Source organism: Gadus chalcogrammus, chromosome 18 (assembly GCF_026213295.1).
Source record: "Gadus chalcogrammus isolate NIFS_2021 chromosome 18, NIFS_Gcha_1.0, whole genome shotgun sequence".
In the NCBI taxonomy this organism is placed as follows: Eukaryota; Metazoa; Chordata; class Actinopteri; order Gadiformes; family Gadidae; genus Gadus; species Gadus chalcogrammus.
In genome coordinates, this window is record NC_079429.1 from 18,410,638 (window position 1) to 18,430,235 (window position 19,598).

Here is a 19,598-nt window from a genome sequence, read left to right on the forward strand (position 1 = left end):
TCAAACTGAAATCATCATCGTGGATAAAATTAGCATTATTTGTTTTCTGAAACAGATTATAATAAATGTCTCTTAAAAGAATCAACCAAATTGTATGGTATAGTTAAATATAAAACTAAAGAGTGTGTTTCTGTGCGTCACACATTCCCATAAGCAATTGGACATCTATGCAGATTGGAAAAAATAAAAATAATCCTACTGAATACTGTCAGCCTCTGCTACACTAGAGCCATTCTGTCTGGAGCACAATATCAAAACTTGACAAGCCTCATAGAAAAAATATCGAATTAAAGTGAATTAAAGTTCATACCGTAATTGACAGGCCTACTATGTGCCTTGAAGAATACATCGTCCAAATGCAAGAAAAAAATCTCTTCATTTCACATTCACTTCAAAAAATCTTTTTTAACAATTTATGCACACAAGAACATCTGATTGCATGGTTTGATGGGAAATAGGCAGCAGGGCTGGGGGGCGATGAAGAAGCAAAATGAAGCACTAATAGCGTGTCCGTCCAAGTTATACATGTCTTATGTCTGCTAATCTAGAAGAATTGAAGGGCCTCTACGAATTCTATATTTTGCATAGGAAATTTTCTTTCCTGTGGAGATGACCCGGAACTGCTTGAAGGAAAGGTGGTTCGAATTCTAAAAATGCTTAGGAAAGGAGCATTAATGCTTCCTTTAACTCTCCTTTAAGCCGTAACGAGCCGTAAGTAGCAAGTCTTATACAGCTTTGAGCAGGTCCTCAGCTAGCATTGCTGCCACAATGGCTAGAGCTAAGGCTGAAGCAGCCAAAGTAAAGGTGTCCTTCCCAAAAGGAAGCAGCCATGATGAAGAAGAAAGCGGAGGTAGAAGCCAACCTCCATGTATTAAAGCAGGAAAAGGAAGCCGTAGCAGCATCTACAGCGGCAGCAATATTTGAAGCAGCGGCAGACATGGAGGAGGGTCATCTTGAAGAGCTGCAGGATTTAACGCAGGAAGATCCAGCAAAACACACAGCTGAGTACATAGAACAACAGGCATTTGAGCACAATACTCAGAGACAGCGTCAAGATGATTCCAAACACCATTTTCCAAGTGAAATCACACAGCAGCTGACTTCTCATTACAATGAACAATGGGTTTCAAACCAACCACCCCCTACCAGCAGTGCAGCTTATGCAATGTTAGGGCCTCAGGAGTGTGCAAATGGAAAGAAGCCCACTCCTAACAGACGCTATGTAACTTCACCTCTCTCCTGCGCATCCATTCCAGCACAAGTTCATAATCCAACAGCAGCTGTCAGCATGATATGGCAACGCTTGGAGGAGTCTTACGGAAGCCCTGAGATGATTGAAAACGCTTTAATGAGGCGGCTTGAAAACTTCACGTGCATCTCAAACAAAGACCCACACCAGCTCAGAGAATAAGGTGACTTGTTGCTAGAAATAGATGCTGCTAAATCAGGAGGATACTTACCTGGTTTGGCATACCTGGACACCGCAAGAGGAGTTAATCAAGTGGTGGAAAATCTCCCCTTCAGCCTTCGGGAACGCTGGATCACACGATGCTCAAAATACAAGGATGATCATAACGTCTCCTTCCCACCATTCAGCTTTTTCGTCAGATTTGTAAGTGCACAGGCAAAGATCAGAAATGACCCCAGTTTCACATTCAATCTCACCACTGCTCCAACCAAAATGAGAGCAGAAAAGGCACCTAAGTACTTACCAAGATCAGCTCTGTTGGTTTAAAAGACTGAGATCACTGCTGCAATATCCGGTTCACAGTCTAGCTCAGGCTCGAAGGACGATGAACCAGACAAGCAATGTCCGGTACATAATAAACCTCACCCACTGTCAAAATGCCGCGGGTTCAGAGGGTTGTGGATCCACGAAACCTATTGCTAAAGACTGCAAGGTAAGAATAAAATGCAGTGAGTGTGAAAGTGACAAGCATACCTCAGCGATGCATCCTGGTCGGGCTCCATGGCCTCTTGGTACGCCTGCTGCAGACAATGCGCAATGCGGGGAGCCTGAAGAACACCCATCACCTGACGTGACTTCTATGTGCACAGAAATCTGTGGTGGTGCTCCCAAGCCGAGATCCTGCTCTAAGGTATGTTTGGTGAATGTTTACCAGATACACAATCCCAACATATCCTACAGAGTGTACGTGGTGCTTGACGACCAGTGCAACCGATCCCTGGCAAAATCACAGTTGTTTGACCTGTTTAACATAAACGGCAGTACAGCTCCATATACATTACGGGCATGCACAGGCATTGTCGAGACAGCAGGGAGAAGGGCAAGCCAGATCATCGTAGAGTAAATAGATGGGAAGACTAGAGTAGCACTCCCCACCTTATTGGAATGCAACAACTTACCTGATGACCGATCAGAGATTCCTAGCTGAGGCTGAAGCAGCTGTGTGGGAAGCAGCAGACGGTATGGAAAAGTATATGCTGGTAGATGATGTAGGCCCATCAGAAGAGGATAAAATGGTACGGACAGAAGAATACATTACGTCTCACTTCGACCCGCCCTCATATAAAGGCCATCCTTCTACCGACCCCCCAGCTCAGCCAGCCATTAAAGCTATCCAATCAACATGTCAGCCTCCTGATCTATATGTCCCACCAGGGGTTAAGATAGAAAACCAGGCTCCGCATGGAGAATCTGACCAACAGAGAGGCTCAAAGGTGAGCCACACCGACTCGAACAGGTCAGCACAGCCTTTCTATCCCCAGAGGGCACGACAGCTCCCCACACTGGACCCACGGCCGAACACCTGGGGCATTATTTGGCTCGACGGGACCTGGTGAGTTCAAGTTTATATCAGTTTGACGATTAGCCTGAACATTTTCGTGCTTGGCAGTCGTCATACATCAGCGCAAGTACTAGTGGCTCGCCTGCAAAGTCTGAAAAGACCTTCTTTAAAGGCACAAAGTACCCAATTTCAGTCCACAAGACGGACATCGCCCCAACAAGCCTAAGTATAAACAAAGGAGTCAGCGACCTGAACAAAAGCATCCAATACATGGCAAGCCACATCCTCTTAAACGCTGAAAAGCCTTCAGAGCTATGAAGCTGGAAAGAAAGGCCTTTCTCAAAGAAAAAGGAATCTACTTTAAGTGCTGTGGCTCAACTACTCACCTTGCTAAGGACTGTCCGAATGCAGTTAAGTGTTTGGAGTGTGATAGCCCCTATCACGACTCTGCCATGCACCTGCACCTGGATCTGGACCTGCACCTCAAGTCAAGTCCCCTTCAACTCCACCACACAACGGCGGGGAGGAGGAAGAGAGCAGCAAAATTAAAGCTGTTGTTAACTCAAACTGCACAGAGGTCAGTGGTACAGGAAACGTTGGCTGGTTCCAAGATGTGTCTTGTGAAGCTATATCCTAAAGGTCAACCAGACAAAGCTATCAAGGCCTACGTCATCCTAGATGACCAAAGAAACCGGTCGCTAGCAAGGTCCAGCCTTTTTGTTTAACATTGAGTGCAAACCATACTCTTACTATCTGAAGACATGCTCTGGTGTAGTGGAAACATCTGGGCGCAGGGCTGAAGACATCCTGGTCGAGTCACTCGACGGAAAGGCCACGATCCCATTCCCACCAGTCATCGAGTGCAACGACATACTTGACAACCGCTCTGAAATCCTAACCCCAAATGCAGCTCGTCATCATCCACATCTTGTCAAGGTAGCAGAGCACATCCCAGAGGTCGACCCAACTGCTGAGATCCTCCTGTTACTTGGTAGAGACATAATAAGAGTGCACAAAGTTAGGGAACAAGTCAATGGCCCCCACAATGCCCCCTTTGCCCAACGCTTGGACCTAGGATGGGTGCTGGTTGGAGAAGTCTGCTTGGGGAAAGCGCATATACCAACAGTCAACACCTTTAAGACAACCGTGCTTGACAACGGCCGGCCCTCCCTACTCGAACCCTGTACAAACTTCTTGCACATCAAAGAAAAGGTTCACCAAGAAAAAGAGATGAGAGACAGGATTTCAGAGACTAGCAAGTCTGTGGAAGAAACATTGGGCCAAATAGTTTTCAGTCACACCGAACATGACAACAAGCTAGCATCTTCTTGAAACTAATGTACAAAGAGGTCTAATGAATCCAGACGATTCTATGCCTACGTCCATAATAGAGTTCAGCGCATTCGCCAAACCACAAAACCTGAGTAATGGCACTATGTGCGCACAGAGGTTAATCCTGCAGACCATGCATCAAGGTCTATTCCTGCCTCACTCTTGGCACAGACTGCATGGTTACAAGGCCCTAACTTCTTGCTTGACTCTCCCAACAAACCAGATCTGGTTCAGTCCTTCAACCTGATCAAACCAGAATTGGACGTGGATATCCGTCCCCAAGTGAGGAGCTATGCCACAAAGCAAGAGAAAAGCCTCAGCACAGAACGCTTTCTAAGGTTCTCCAGATTCAACTCTCTTGTCCGAGCTATAGCACTCTTAATTCACATTGTGAGGTCCTTTAAGCTCTCTAAAGACATGGACAAGTGTAAAGGGTGGCACAGGTGTGATCTGTCTCGAACCCCAGATGAACTATCCCTAGCAAAGGAAGTCATTATTGCAGCTGTTCAGAGGAGAGCATTTTCAAAGGAATTTGAGGCTTTGATCACGAATAAGCCAGTCCCGATAAACAGCAGACTTCGTCGCCTCAGTCCAACCTTGGAGAACAATCTCATTTGTGTTGGAGGACGACTAAAGAACGCTAACCTGGGCGCTGGAGAGAAGAACCCCATAATCCTCCCAAAGGATATCCACATCGCCTTGTTGCTTGTCAGACACCAAGTCAAACCAAGTCAATCACGCCCAAGTCAAACACCAAGGCCGTCACCTGACAGAAGGAGCCGTCGGAGCAGCAGGTCTATGGCTCTTGGGGGGGAAGAGGCTCATCAATTCAGTCTTACACAAATGTATAACTTGTCGCAAACTCAGAGGCAAAATGCAAGAGCAACGCATGGCAAATTTGCCTCCAGAACGCCTTCAAACCTGCCCTCCATTTACATATGTGGGATTGGATGTCTTTGGACCCTGGTGTATTACTGCCAGACGAACAAGAGGAGGACAAGCAGAGAGCAAATGGTGGGCTATGATGTTCTGCTGTATGAGCTCCAGAGCCGTCCACAATGAGGTCATTGAGTCAATGGACACTTCAAGCTGTATTAACGCTTTGAGGCGTTTCTTTGCCATAAGAGGACCTGCCAAACAGCTAATATCCGACTGCGGCACACATTTCATAGGAGCATGTAAGGAACTTGGAATGAGCCAAAACCAACCAGACGCCATGGTGCAGAGGTACCTAAACCAACAAGGGTGCTCATGGGAATTCAACCCCCCACTCTTGGGAACGTCTGATTGGGGTGGCCCGAAGAATCCTGGACTCAATGCTTTTCGAACAGCACAATCGCCTAACCCATGAGGTTTTGTGTACACTAATGGCAGGAGTGACAGCTATTGTAAATGCAAGGCCACTAATCCCAGTTTCTAATGATCCTGACGATCCATTCATTCTGTCGCCATCAATGCTCCTAACTCAAAAAACTGGAGTCCCACATCCACCAGGAGACTTTACAGATAAAGATCTCTTCACCAAACAGTGGAGACAAGTACAGGCTCTTGCCAACAGATTCTGGAGTCGTTGGAGTCAAGAGTACTTGCCAACCTTGCAATGCCGCAAGAAATGGACCAAAACCTGCAAATAGGAGACGTTGTCCTTCTCAAAGACAGTCAAGCTACCCGCAACAACTGGCCCATGGCTACCATCACAGAGGCCTTCCCTGGAGAAGACGGAGGGGTGAGGAAGGTGGAATTGAGGACCACAAATCAGGGACATTCAAAAACTTTCTTCAGACCAGTCTCAGAAGTTGTCTTACTTCTTACTAAAGACTGATGTTCAGAGACTCATGTAGTCCATCGGGGTCAATAAATGACCTCACAGAGGTCAGACGGGGAGTGTGTTGCCTTTCACGCATAAATCTGAATGGACTTTTGCTTTGAAAGAGCTCTTATTTTGAAGGGCAGCTTTCACCCTAATGTTCCCGGGTCATAGGTTTGTTTTGGTTTAGTAGTCTGAGGAGGCTAACCGAATTTGCATAGCTACATTTCTGTGTTCAACCGCATGATTGTATCACTGTAAACGTCACAGAGGCAACGTCGTAAGTTGATAATTTCATAATTACATTCAAAAGTTAATGTTAGAAAGTACTATTTATATGAAAAATGCATGTGATATATTTGTGGCTAAAAACGTTTTATTTACATTTATTTACATGTGGAAAGCACCTGTTACAGAGCTAAAATTGTAATTTTCGTATTTGTCTTGTTACAGTTTTCACTCTGACCTTGTACAAGGGGGAAAAAAGCCACAGTAAAGAGCAACTAAAGCTTACTACGACTCACGTCTTCATTTATAAGGAAGAGTTGAACTAGTTGTATAGCTGCAGTTGCTACACTGCAGTGAGGACAACACAGACTGAAACAACCTAATTGTGATTGCAAAAAAATGCGTTTGTGAAATGTGTTTTTGATTGGTCCACTACTTAAGCTAACGTATTGATCCACGACAGCAGACGCTTTAAATAATAGTTATAATTACATGCAACTTATTTATCGCAACGAAATTTCAAATAGTATACTAGATACATACAAATATATATAAAGGAAAATATACAAAAATGAAATGGCTAAAGTTAATGCAAAATTATGATGTAGTCTACTCTCATTGCAGTCTTTGGAAGTTAATTCTGGCTGATATACTGTTATCTTCCACAGCATGACATAACACATCTCAGAAAGTGGTAGTGCTCCACTTTGTTGGAGAATCTCCATACTGAGGGGTATAGTTCTTCTGAAGCAGATGTGCTGTGAATTCCAATATTAACACAACCGTAACAATGAACTACAAAAACTATTTGTGTGTGTGTGTGTGTGTGTGTGTGTGTGTGTGTGTGTGTGTGTGTGTGTGTGTGTGTGTGTGTGTGTGTGTGTGCAGTCATTGCAGAAGGTTTGCTCATTTCACGGAGGGCCGAGAGATGGCAAGAGGAACTCTACAACCTATCTTCGGTATCCCGAGGAAGCGCAAAGTGTCTGAAATGGAGGAGACATAATATTTATCTTTTCTCTATTTCTTTATTTTTTATTGGTTTGTCTGAAGAGAAGAGCAGAAAATAAAATGTATAATAATGGATACCAATTCCAAGAAACATATTATTTGAATCGAAATTAAATCATATATTGCTGGTTATTAAGCACACAATATCCACCGTAAGAAAATAAAATGCAGACTTCACATTTAGTAAAGACTAATAGGGGAAGTAAATTTCAAAATCGACATAAGTTGAGCCTCTTTTTTTCACATGTGAATTGGGATTCTCACCGTTGGCCCAACCTCATTGAAATCAATACGACAAGAATGCATTGGAGCACTTGCTGTTGGGGATACTAAATCATCAAAATCTTATAAACATTTGTTTTGTACTCCAGGGTGACAACGAAGTGCAAAACAACGTGCAATTTCCTATTTATTTTATCAGTTTCAGTGTGGAGAAACTGTGTTACCAAGAGGCAGAGCTTACAGGAAGGGTTACAGCAATCTTGCACAGTCTAAAGAGTGCAAAGGAAACTTCCCTGTTCTACTGTTCTTTCCCCACTAGTCACTTAAGAAATTAAATCGTTTTACTTAGTTTCGACTCTTGCAACAGGAGAAATCGTGGCTCTTTCTCCATAGTCGCTGAGCTCTCATTTACCGAGAAGCAGCAGCACAGTGTTTGGGTTAGCCACTCTATGATTTAGCTTGTGGCGCACTTATGAAAGCCCTTGCGCAATAATATGAATTTTAAGAACTGGGTGTTGGTGGTTCCCCACATGCGTAAGATAATGTAATAATTGCAAAGCAAACCATTTCTGTTCCCTCTTTCTTCATTTGTCACGTGAAGTCGTTCCCCATTTTGTTATACTTTTCCATCATTGCCAGTACGTTTTTATTTTTATTTTATCAATATTAATTTAAACAAAAACAAATAAATATAAAGAGAAATGTCGACTCTCTCTAGCTTTCAAATAAATTCTGTTATTTGTTATTTTTAATCCGACTGTACATTACTTTGAAAGGATGAACCTCAGTTTTGTTATTTAGACCTCCCTTGACCTCACTCGCAGAGGTCCACGGTGCAATGTTTTTTTCACCACTGGGATGCTGACGGCGTTACCCGCCTACATTTTTTTCCTTTGGCGGCTCTCAGTCAAATTTTGGGTTCCTAAATTGGCCATCAACTGTCAAAACTTTGAGAACCCCTGTTGTAGACCAATTTCGGAAAACTGTAGTTTCACCGTAAAAACGCTAAAGTTCAGCAATACTGTCTGTCTTTTCCTATGTTCGAAAGGAAGCACATTTTCATCTCTCCTTGACCCGATGACGTTTTCCACAAAGGTTAAGTAAAGGAGGCATAAAGGCCTGATTACACCGGACGCGTTACGGCAACGTTACGGCTGCGGCAAGTCTTGGCCGCGGTCACCGCAGCAGATAGGTTCCACTCTAATCAATGAGACCATTTCCACTGGGTGCGGCTGCGGAACGTCTCAGCAACGTCCCAGGAGCGGCTCGCCGTGCCGCAGCGCTATCATTCCGTAGCATTTCTATTTTTGCCGCAAGCCGTTGCTGAACCGCGTCAATTTCAACAGAGCAGATCGAGCAGGAAGTGAAAAAGTAAAAGCCATAGAGCATCCGGTCAATTTTCAAAATAAAACACAATACTCAGCTCATGTAGCCTATCACAACGTCATTTATGTACCAAATCATCCTTTTTATAAGGGCAATGGCCGGAAGGACAAAGCGTGGCATTTAATTGCAGTAGTTTTGGGAGTGGAAGGTGAGTACATTAGGTTTAGGATTATCGCTTGATCTCGTGATCTCGCGTGAATACGGCTGGCTCGCAGGGCAACGCTGCGCTGCCTTAACGCGCCCGGTGGAAATGCAAGCAGGGCAGAGTCGCAGCCGTTCCGTGCCGCAGCCGTAACGTTGCCGTAACGCGTCCGGTGGAATCCCCGGGTAAAGGTTAGGAGATTTGACTATTGGGACACAGCTAAGGAGTCTCACCGCGTCCGCCATCTTGTCGTCACGTGACAGCACTTGGACGTCGGATGTCCATGACCTACAGGCTGCAGCGAGACCTAAAAAAACAGTTTCCTTGACAGCGGTCAAATATGGTGGACGTGAGTATTCCACTGCATTGAGCCATGTAATAAACAAATTATTGACAGCTGAACGTTAGGAAGGCCCATGCAAATGAATGGAGCAGTCTACAGCATTTTGAAGAGCCGAAAAAATTACTTCACATGGTGTGTCTTTTTAAAATGTATTTGTTACCAGCATTCGTAGTGTTGATCAACAGAAAAAATAGTCAAAGACGTTGACGTCGCTTAGCAACCGAAGACGCTAGGGTTGAAAAGTTACCGGACTACTTGAGGAGTGATCAGGGGCGGATCTAGCCATTTTGGGGCCCTAGGCAAAATATAGACATGGGGCCCTCATTTTTGAAACACGTACACAAAACAAATAACCATCCCAATACTCTTAGAATCGCAATAAACCCTTAGTGCACTGCCACTCAACTCTCCACAGTAAAGGGAGGGGGGGGGGGTGTTTAGGTGTGCAAGTGGTTAAGTTCTCCATCTTCAAATGTCCATTTTCCCTGTTGCCTTCACCATTTCATGTGAGTAAAACAGTGTGTGTGTGTGTGTGTGTGTGTGTGTGTGTGTGTGTGTGTGGGTGTGTGTGTCTGTGTCTGTGTGTGTGTGTGTGTGTGTGTGTGTGTGTGTGTTTGTGTGTGTGTGTGTGTGTGTGTGTGTGTGTGTGTGTCTGTGTGTGAGTGAGAGAGAGAGTATGTGACTGAGTGACTGGCAAAGCTCTGTGTGTGTGTGTGTGTGTGTGTGTGTGTGTGTGTGTGTGTGTGTGTGTGTGTGTGTGTGTGTGTGTGTGTGTGTGTGTGTGTGTGTGTGTGTGTGAGACAGAAAGCATTTGTAAACACAAAGTCCTACTGTTGTCGTCTTCTCAAAAGTCTTCATATCAGAGAAAAGTGGTGAGCAGCAGTATAGAACCCAACCTGAAAAACAGACAAACACAGCATTAGAACATACTCACTACACCATGTTTCATTTGGCAATGATCTTTATACAACAAGAATGTACTTTGTCAACTCAAATACCTTGTTCAGCCAGGGCTCACTGATAGAAGGTGATGTTGTTCATCTGTCTTTTCCCCTGTTGTTTTCTCACTGTCTGTCAACTTTTCTGGCCAATGTGCAGGGTCGTCGCCAATTAGGAAACTGTTTCCACTGCTGCTAGTGGTAAATGGCATAGCACCACTACTCACCGCCAAATCATCTTCGTCTTCATCTTCCTCTCCTTCGGCTTCCATAGCCACCTCTTCTCCTTCGGCACCCACCTCTCCTCCTTCCTCCTCCACCTCCACCTCCACCTCCACCTCCACTTCATCATTTTCCCCAACAGCAGAGCCTGTCGCAAGTTCAGCAGCGGCTGCTGTGGCAGCAGCAGGTGTAAAAAATGAAGTCAATTTCGGCAGTGTATCTGCAATTCTTTTCTTCTCAGCTTTTTGTTTTCGTTTAGCACAACCACTATCATAATTCCGCCGCTTCATTTTCACCGAGTCGCATCCCTCTGCTTTGGTTTGAAGTACGTTATTTCGCGCTGCGCGCGTTACTACGTAATCATATTCTGGACTAGTCCAATGCACAATGGAGGGGGGCATGTGTGCTGGAAAATTATTATTTAGGCATTAGTTTGGCGTTATGTTGATATTTTTGTTATTTTTTTCTGCTAGAAATGTTTTTTTTTTTTTACTTTACATAAGTAATGGCTGGGGGGGTCAGATTTGGGGGCCCCTAATAAAGACAGATTTGGTTGGGGCCCTAGGCACTTGCCTAGGTTTGCCTAATGGAAGATCCGCCACACCAAAGACGTCATTAAAGGCAAAAAGTCCTTTGTTTTCCTTGACAGCGGTCAATTATACTTAGCACACCGGAAGTTGTGAAGAGCCTATGCAAGTGAACGGAGCGTTCCACGGCATTGAGAAGACCCGTGTAATAATCCATATAATTCAACTCGATTTTTTTGTGGACCGGCATTAAGTTAGTTTAATATTCAACATTCATTTAACATTCAAAAGACAAACCTATAATGCGCTTCAACCATTTGAGTGAATGATGTCAAACAAACTGTGCAACATACTGATTAATGTCCCTCATGTGCCACAAGGCTTATTTTTCAAATATATATTTTCATCGATTTTTTACTTTTTTTATTTTTTAACTTATTATGCTGACCTTTTGACCTCAAGATGTCAAACCAACTGTATAATACAGACAATAATAACCCCCATGTGCCACAAGGCTTGTTTTTCAAATATATCATTTCAGCGTTTTTTTTAAATTTATATAAAATTTATAAATAAACGTATTATGCTCCTTGACCTTTTGACCTCAAGATGTCAAACCAACTGTATAATACAGACAATAATAACCCCCATGTGCCACAAGGCTTGTTTTTCAAATATATAATTTTAGCAATTTTCTACAATTAATATAAAATAAATACATATACTTATTATGCTCCTCGACCTTTTGACCTCAAGATATCAAAACAACTGTATAATACAGACAATAATAACCCCATGTGCCACAAGGCTTGTTTTTCAAATATATAATTTTAGGAATTTTCTACAATTAATATAAAATAAATAGATATACTTATTATGCTCCTCGACCTTTTGACCTGAAGATATCAAACCAAGTGCATAACAAAGATAATAATAACAACCCTGTGCCACAAGGCTTATTTTTCAAATATATCATTTCAGCGTTTTTTAAAAATTAATATAAGATTTATAAATAAACGTATTATGCTCCTTGACCTTTTGACCTCTCAATGTCAAACCCACTGTATAACACAGATAATAATAACCCCCATGTGCCACAAGACTTATTTTTCAAATATATAATTTCGGCAATTTTTCACAAATAAAATAAATAAATGAACGTATTATGCTCCTTGACCTTTTGACCTCAAGATATCAAACCAACTGTATAACACAGATAATAATAACCCCCATGTGCCACAAGGCTTATTTTTCAAATATATCATTTCGGCAATTTTTCACAGATAATAATAACCCCCCTGTGCCACAAGGCTTATTTTTCAAATATATCATTTCGGCAATTTTTCATAAATAAACTATTATGCTCCTTGACCTTTTGACCTCAAGATATCAAACCAACTGTATAACACAGATAATAATAACCTCCATGTGCCACAAGGCTTATTTTTCAAATATATATTTTCAGCTTTTTAGTATGTGGGTAGTATGGAACATGCCAAGTTGAAACAGTAAATTTTCACTTCTCATGTACAACTGCTTGCAAGGCTGATCTTGTCAGTAATCGTGAAATCTTAAGTGTAGCACGTTTTTGGAAACATTGGTTGAGTTACTAAAATCTTTAATTCAGTCATAAGATTATTTTTTTGTCCAGCATTTTCTTATTTTTTGCAGTTGAATTACCTATTATCCACTATTTGGGCTGATTGTCCTGAGATCCGATAAATGGCTTAAAAAATCAGACATTTCTTTCTATTAATTTATTATTATTTTCAAAATCACATCAAAATGTAACATTGACAATCTCTATCGTAACTCTATATTTAGTTTTCTTTCCGTCTTCTTACTGTCCTTGTGTCCTGGTGCCTATAGATAGAAAAATGTAATTACTAATTTTAAAGCATTAAAAAGTTTGTATTGACTCAAAATAATAAAAAGCTGAAAAGATATATTTGAAAAATAAGCCTTGTGGCACATGGAGGTTATTGTTATCTGTGTTATACAGTTGGTTTGATATCTTGAGGTCAAAAGGTCAAGGAGCATAATAGTTTATTTATTTATTTTATTTGTGAAAAATTGCCGAAATGATATATTTGAAAAATAAGCCTTGTGGCACAGGGGGGTTATTATTATCTGTGTTATACAGTTGGTTTGATATCTTGGGGTCAAAAGGTCAAGGAGCATAATACGTTCATTTATTTATTTTATATTAATTGTAGAAAATTGCTAAAATGATATGTTTGAAAAATAAGCCTTGTGGCACAGGGGGGTTATTATTATCTGTGTTATGCACTTGGTTTGATATCTTCAGCTCAAAAGGTCGAGGAGCATAATAAGTATATGTATTTATTTTATATTAATTGTAGAAAATTGCTAAAATGATATATTTGAAAAACAAGCCTTGTGGCACATGGGGGTTATTATTGTCTGTATTATACAGTTGGTTTGACATCTTGAGGTCAAAAGGTCAAGGAGCATAATACGTTTATTTATACATTTTATATTAATTTTAAAAAAAACGCTGAAATTATATATTTGAAAAACAAGCCTTGTGGCACATGGGGGTTATTATTGTCTGTATTATACAGTTGGTTTGACATCTTGAGGTCAAAAGGTCAAGGAGCATAATACGTTTATTTATAAATTTTATATAAATTAAAAAAAAACGCTGAAATGCTATATTTGAAAAACAAGCCTTGTGGCACATGGGGGTTATTATTGTCTGTATTATACAGTTGGTTTGACATCTTGAGGTCAAAAGGTCAAGGAGCATAATGCGTTCATTTATACATTTTATATTAATTTTAAAAAAACGCTGAAATTATATATTTGAAAAATAAGCCTTGTGGCACATTGGGTTTATTATTGTCTGTATTATACAGTTGGTTTGACATCTTGAGGTCAAAAGGTCAAGGATCATAATACGTTTATTTAGAAATTTTATATACATTTTAAAAAAACGCTGAAATTATATATTTGAAAAACAAGCCTTGTGGCACATGGGGGTTATTATTGTCTGTATTATACAGTTGGTTTGACATCTTGAGGTCAAAAGGTCAAGGAGCATAATAAGTTTAAAAAAAAAGAAGTAAAAAATCGATGAAAATATATATTTGAAAAATAAGCCTTGTGGCACATGAGGGACATTATCAGTATGTTGCACAGTTTGTTTGACATCATTCACTCAAATGGTTGAAGCGCATTATAGGTTTGTATTTTGAATGTTAAATGAATGTTGAATATTAAACTAACTTAATGCCGGTTTTTTACCGGTGGGTACACAAATCTTGGAAAAATGTGCTGGGGACACGTCCCCAGCGTCCCCGGCGTAATTAGCTGATCTTATTGCAAAGGCCAAGAAACCCAATAGAAGAGCTTCTCTTACCTGCAGAAATTGACATGTCCAGACAGGTTATAGATCAACCGGCGGCAGATAAGCTGAAGACCATACCACTAGCTGCGTTTACATGGCACATCTGATGCGCATAGATTTCTATGCGGAATAGATCTGTTCCTAAAATGTGATCCGAATGTACTGTATACATGGCAGTAGCAAAAGTGTCCGATATGTCTCTCGCGCACACCTGACACATCTCTGGACCGGCGGCGACATATTGGACGTCTTATCACTATTTGACATTGTGAATTTTATTTTAATGAAAGCACAGCAGCATAGAGCTTTTCTCTGCCTGCTCCTTCAATTAAGAAGGAGGCAGCACAGCTACGGCAATATCTCGTCCGATCTTTATATTTACCCCCACCTCCGCCGCAAACAAGAGGAATTTGAACGCGAGTCTGCAGCCAAGACTGGTGGGAGAGAGTGGTCTCTCTAAGTTGAGAAGTATTTTAACGTTCAGCCTGCAAAAGTACTAGTAGTAGCCTATCATTTACAGTTATCTCGGCCGCGCGCGGACACTGCGATACGCAAACACGTCATTAATAAACACCCATGTCCTGTCGCTTAGCAACCGGACACGCTTACCGGATTACTTACGTAGTCCACTTTCCTTGACAGCGGTCAAGTTCGTTGTGCATAAAAGTACCGACGGAGCTCAGTGGACCAATTGTGAACTAGGCCTACTGCAGCTGCTCTAAGTTAAACCCCAATCCATTCGGAATAAGTGTATACATGTCGATTAAAACGGACTACACTACCTCTTCTATTCGGCATAGATTTCTATGTCGAACAAATAATTGTATTCCGAATGAGGCGTATGATCATTTTCTATTCCGCATAGAAATCTATGCGGATCAGATGTGTCCATGTAAACGCGGCTACTGTTGAATGTTACAATAGGTAGGCGCATGAAGAAATGTCTGCTGACATAAATTTGCTTGGTTTGAATAAAGATGGGTGGCGACATAATGACCATGTATTTGAGAAGTAGTTTAACGTTCAGCCTGCAAAAGTACTAGTAGTAGCCTACTCATTTACAGTTATCTCGGCCGCGCGCGGACACTGCGATACGCGAACACGTCATTAATAAACACCCATGTCCTGTCGCTTAGCAACCGGACATGCTTACCGGATTACTTACGTAGTCCACTTTCCTTGACAGCGGTCAAGTTTGTTGTGCATAAAAGTACCGACGGAGCTCAGTGGACCAATTGTGAACTAGGCCTACTGCAGCTGCTCTAAGTTAAACCCCAATCTATTCGGAATAAGTGTATACATGTCGATTAAAACGGACTACACTACCTCTTCTATTCGGCATAGATTTCTATGCCGAACAAATAATTGTATTCCGAATGAGGCGTATATATGATCATTTTCTATTCCGCATAGAAATCTATGCGGATCAGATGTGTCCATGTAAACGCGGCTACTGTTGAATGTTACAATAGGTAGGCGCATGAAGAAATGTCTGCTGACATAAATTTGCTTGGTTTGAATAAAGATGGGTGGCGACATAATGACCATGTAATATGTAGGTCCCAAGGCCAAACCAGTTGAGAACCACTGCCCTAAATTTCAATGTTATGGGAATAAAATAAATGTATATACATTAGGGCCGGACAATTCTATTTGCAATGTCCCCTTCGCATCAGATACGAGGCTCTCTGACAGCGCCTGTAGCTGTGAGCAGGGCCAGGGATCCAGTTCAGCTGCACTTATTATTTCTCATTGCAGCCCACTTCCTCTTCCCAGCCCAGCCCCTGAATTCTATCGTGAGGCGTTGCATCCCAACCGTGACCTGGTGGCCGGACACGGGGTGTCTCTTTTGTGATGGGGTAACAGAAAGAGCCCGCCCCGCGCCAGCTACCGCTCAGCCTTCTGCGTTCTACAGCTCCCACTTCTCTCTCCCTGCACACAGTCTGGGGAGCGAAAATACAACCGTGATGGACTGGATGATCACTCTTGTAGTGTGCTTCTCAGGTAACAAAGACGCGTTAAACAGTGTGCTATTTTGTCATTTTAGTCCTTATCCTGTCTTGATTCTTAAGACTTTAGTTGATTATTGTGTTGCCTATGTGATTATTGGGCTCATGATGCATGAACTATTTTCTTGTGTGGCTCGTTGTGTGTTGTGAAGTCTGTATTTAGAGGAAATCAGTTCACACATCCTGCAAAGTTCTAACTGAACTAAGACACATACACTACAAACACACACACACACACACACAGATAATTCATTTTTTTTCAGGCTTGCAGGCGTCCCAAGCCTTTAACGTGGATTCCCCAGCCTGGCAAACGTTGACTACAAATTCTGGCGATCCTTCTGGATGGTTTGGATACAAGGTCGTCCAGACAGGATCTGGGTGAGAGAAGATGATATTGGTCTAACACTGTCTTAATATCTAACTCTAACCCTGTCTATAGAACTAACCCTGGTTTAAATATCTAACCCTGTCTTAAGATCTAACTCTAACCCTGTCTATATAAATAACCCTGATCTAAATATCTAACCCGGTCTTAGGATCAAACTATAACCCTTTCTATAGAAGTAGCCCTGGTCTAAAGATCTGACACTGTCTTAGGCAGTGGTGGGTAGAGTACTGAAAATCTAGACTCAAATAAAAGTAAAATTACTTCCTTCAAAATTTACTTTAGTAAAAATAAATATTCCAATTGGAAAACCTACTTGAGTAAGAGTAAAAAAGTACTTTATTTTAAAGTTACTCAAATTACAAGTTACTTTACATTTTTGTATTGGAATGCTTGGATCAGTGAAAAAGACATAACGTGTTAGAATGCGTGAGTGAGGGAGAGAAAGAGATGCACTCCTAAAACATTTCTTCACAAGTTGTACAACAAAAGCAATATGGACAACAAAAAATGTAATTTCATTTCAAACAAATTTGCATTAAGCTCTGTGCATGTGACAAAAGGCAAGAGCTTTGTAGGAACACAACCAATTAAACACAAACAAGACTGACTTGGTTGGCTGATTGGGCAACCAGATTTATCTAGCCTACGCACTCACAGAGTGCATGGACGCACTCACAGAGCCAGACACGACAATGACGAACAAGTTTGTGAGTGGTCTGCAGATTACAGCGTAACATAGTATCTAACTCCGCACCCCCTGGCGAAAATATCTTCCTGCGCGTCTGCATCCATGCGTTTCTAGTCCTCAGTCCCAACGTAACTGTCGACTCGTCTCCTCGGCTGTGGAATTGCAACAATGTTGCAACCTAGGGAGGGTGCGTCGCTAACGTGTACGCTTGTATGTACAGTCAACGAAGATAATGTCTTTATCAAAATACTTGTTTTAATGAAGGCACAATGGAAAATGTAATTGAGTAAAGAGTAGAATTCTAAATCAAATATTTACTCGAGTAAGAGTAAAATTACAGACTTAGAAAAGGAACGTGAAAAGTACTCGTTACCCGAAAAATTTACTTTTTTACTAATTTGCGTTACTTGCAATGCGTTACTGCCCACCACTGGCCTTAGGATACATAGAACTAAGGATTGAACCCTGTCTAAAGAACTAGCCCTGGTCTAAAGATCTAATCCTGGTCTATAAATCTAACCCTGGTCTAAATATCTGACCCTGTCTAAGGTTCTAACCCTGGTCTACAGATCTAACCCTGTCTATAGAACTAACCCTGGTCTAAAGATTTTACCCTTGTCTAAATATGTCTGAAACTCATAGATTAAGCTAACCCTTACCCTAATTAACCAAACACTGAACAAATGCTGATCCATAATCAAAACAAAAAAAAGATGATACGTACTATTTATTTCCCTGCATTTCAGTACAGTCAAATGAGGTTTGTTTCTCAAACATGGGCTGTTAACGACCAAAGCATGGAGCATGAGTTTTGTGTGAATGATATAAGCGAGACAGTAGTAAAAGTAGTAATTGGTAAGATGAAGGCATTTGTAGGATGGAGCGCTTGTTAAATAATGGTGTTCAGGATCACCTGATTATGTAAAGCCAACCCCAAAATCTCGATTTATTATATCAAAAGGTTAAATTCGTCCTCCAATAAAGAAACATGTCCTGCTGTAATAATTAGTTGCACATGGTAGTGAAGCTAGAGTTGCTGACACGCGCCTTGTGGTGGGGTATAATAACTGGCAGTGTCTTTCAAAGATACTGAAGCACCATGAAACAAGTGGTTACCACATAAATGCTTATCTGATGTGGAAAGAATTGGCATCCTGCTTATGCCTAGGTAAAACTATTGATAGCGAATTGCAGAGAGCCTGTTGACTCCAGTGATCGACTGCATACTCTTCCTTGCAGAAAGAAACCTCCAACTGAGGGGGACACAGCTAGGAAATCCTAGAAATTGACATTTTCTGGGTATCCTTGATCGGTATGATGTTACACTGGCAGAGCATCTTAAAAAGGCTGCCTTTAAAAAAAACACCGGATATTTGTCCTGGTGCACTCAAAATGATTTTTTTGTGTGTGTTAGGTCAAATTTGTGCCCAGATCAAAGAGGGGGGGGGGGGGCGCCTGCTATGTGTCTGCATATACCCCCCAGAAAGTAGGCAGTTGCGCCCCTGAGAATGACCAATGGAAATAATTCTCTGCACAATTTGAATTGTATTTAAATATGCTACAGTGGTCATTTGTTTAGCCAATTCATGTTCAACAATGAGGGTTTTGATTGACCCGACCCGGGCCTTTGATGGAGCGTTTTTTTTTTGTTTGTTTTTTGTTATCATTGCTTTATTGGCCTAATCTGAAGAGAAATCTATGCCATCAACAGAAATAGTATAGGCCTTTATTACACAGGTCTTCTCAATGACTTGGAATGCTCCGTTCACTTGCATGGGTATTAGTCCGGTAACTTGTCAACCCCAGCGTCTTCGGTTGTTAAGCGACATCAACGTCTTTGGCTGACTATTTTACTGCTGATCAACACTACGAATGCTGGTAACGAATAAATTGTAAAAGGACACACCTGTAATGTTTAGCTGGGTTCTTTAATAAACACACCGTAAGTAGCTTGAGGAGAAGGCCTTCATATTCATGACACATACATGAGGTAACATTAACTCGCCTTGACGCATTCTTAACCCGGACCTGACATCAACATGCAGCAAGCCAGTCCAACTGCGCATGCTCAGCGTGACGGTCTGATAACTGATGCTGATATCATTACATCTCCCTCTCTTAAAATAAGAATGTAAAACATTTACATAGACAACACATACTTCGTTTTTCAATACTTATCTTTAACTCTTATGAACTGTAATTATTAACTGCAATAGTTACTTATTTAAACCTTTTCAA

At 41.5% G+C, this 19,598-nt stretch overlaps 1 protein-coding gene across 1 annotated transcript in view; it reads left to right on the forward strand.

Moving 5' to 3' along the window:
* Positions 1-16,176: 16,176 nt before the first annotated feature.
* LOC130371312 (integrin alpha-M-like) overlaps positions 16,177-19,598 on the forward strand; it is a 34,451-nt gene continuing 31,029 nt past the window's right edge. Inside the window, exons 1-2 of the mRNA XM_056577046.1 lie at positions 16,177-16,279; positions 16,548-16,662. Coding sequence (XP_056433021.1) covers positions 16,243-16,279; positions 16,548-16,662 — 152 coding nt within the window. The 5' untranslated portion in view covers positions 16,177-16,242. The remainder of the gene's footprint in view (positions 16,280-16,547; positions 16,663-19,598) is intronic.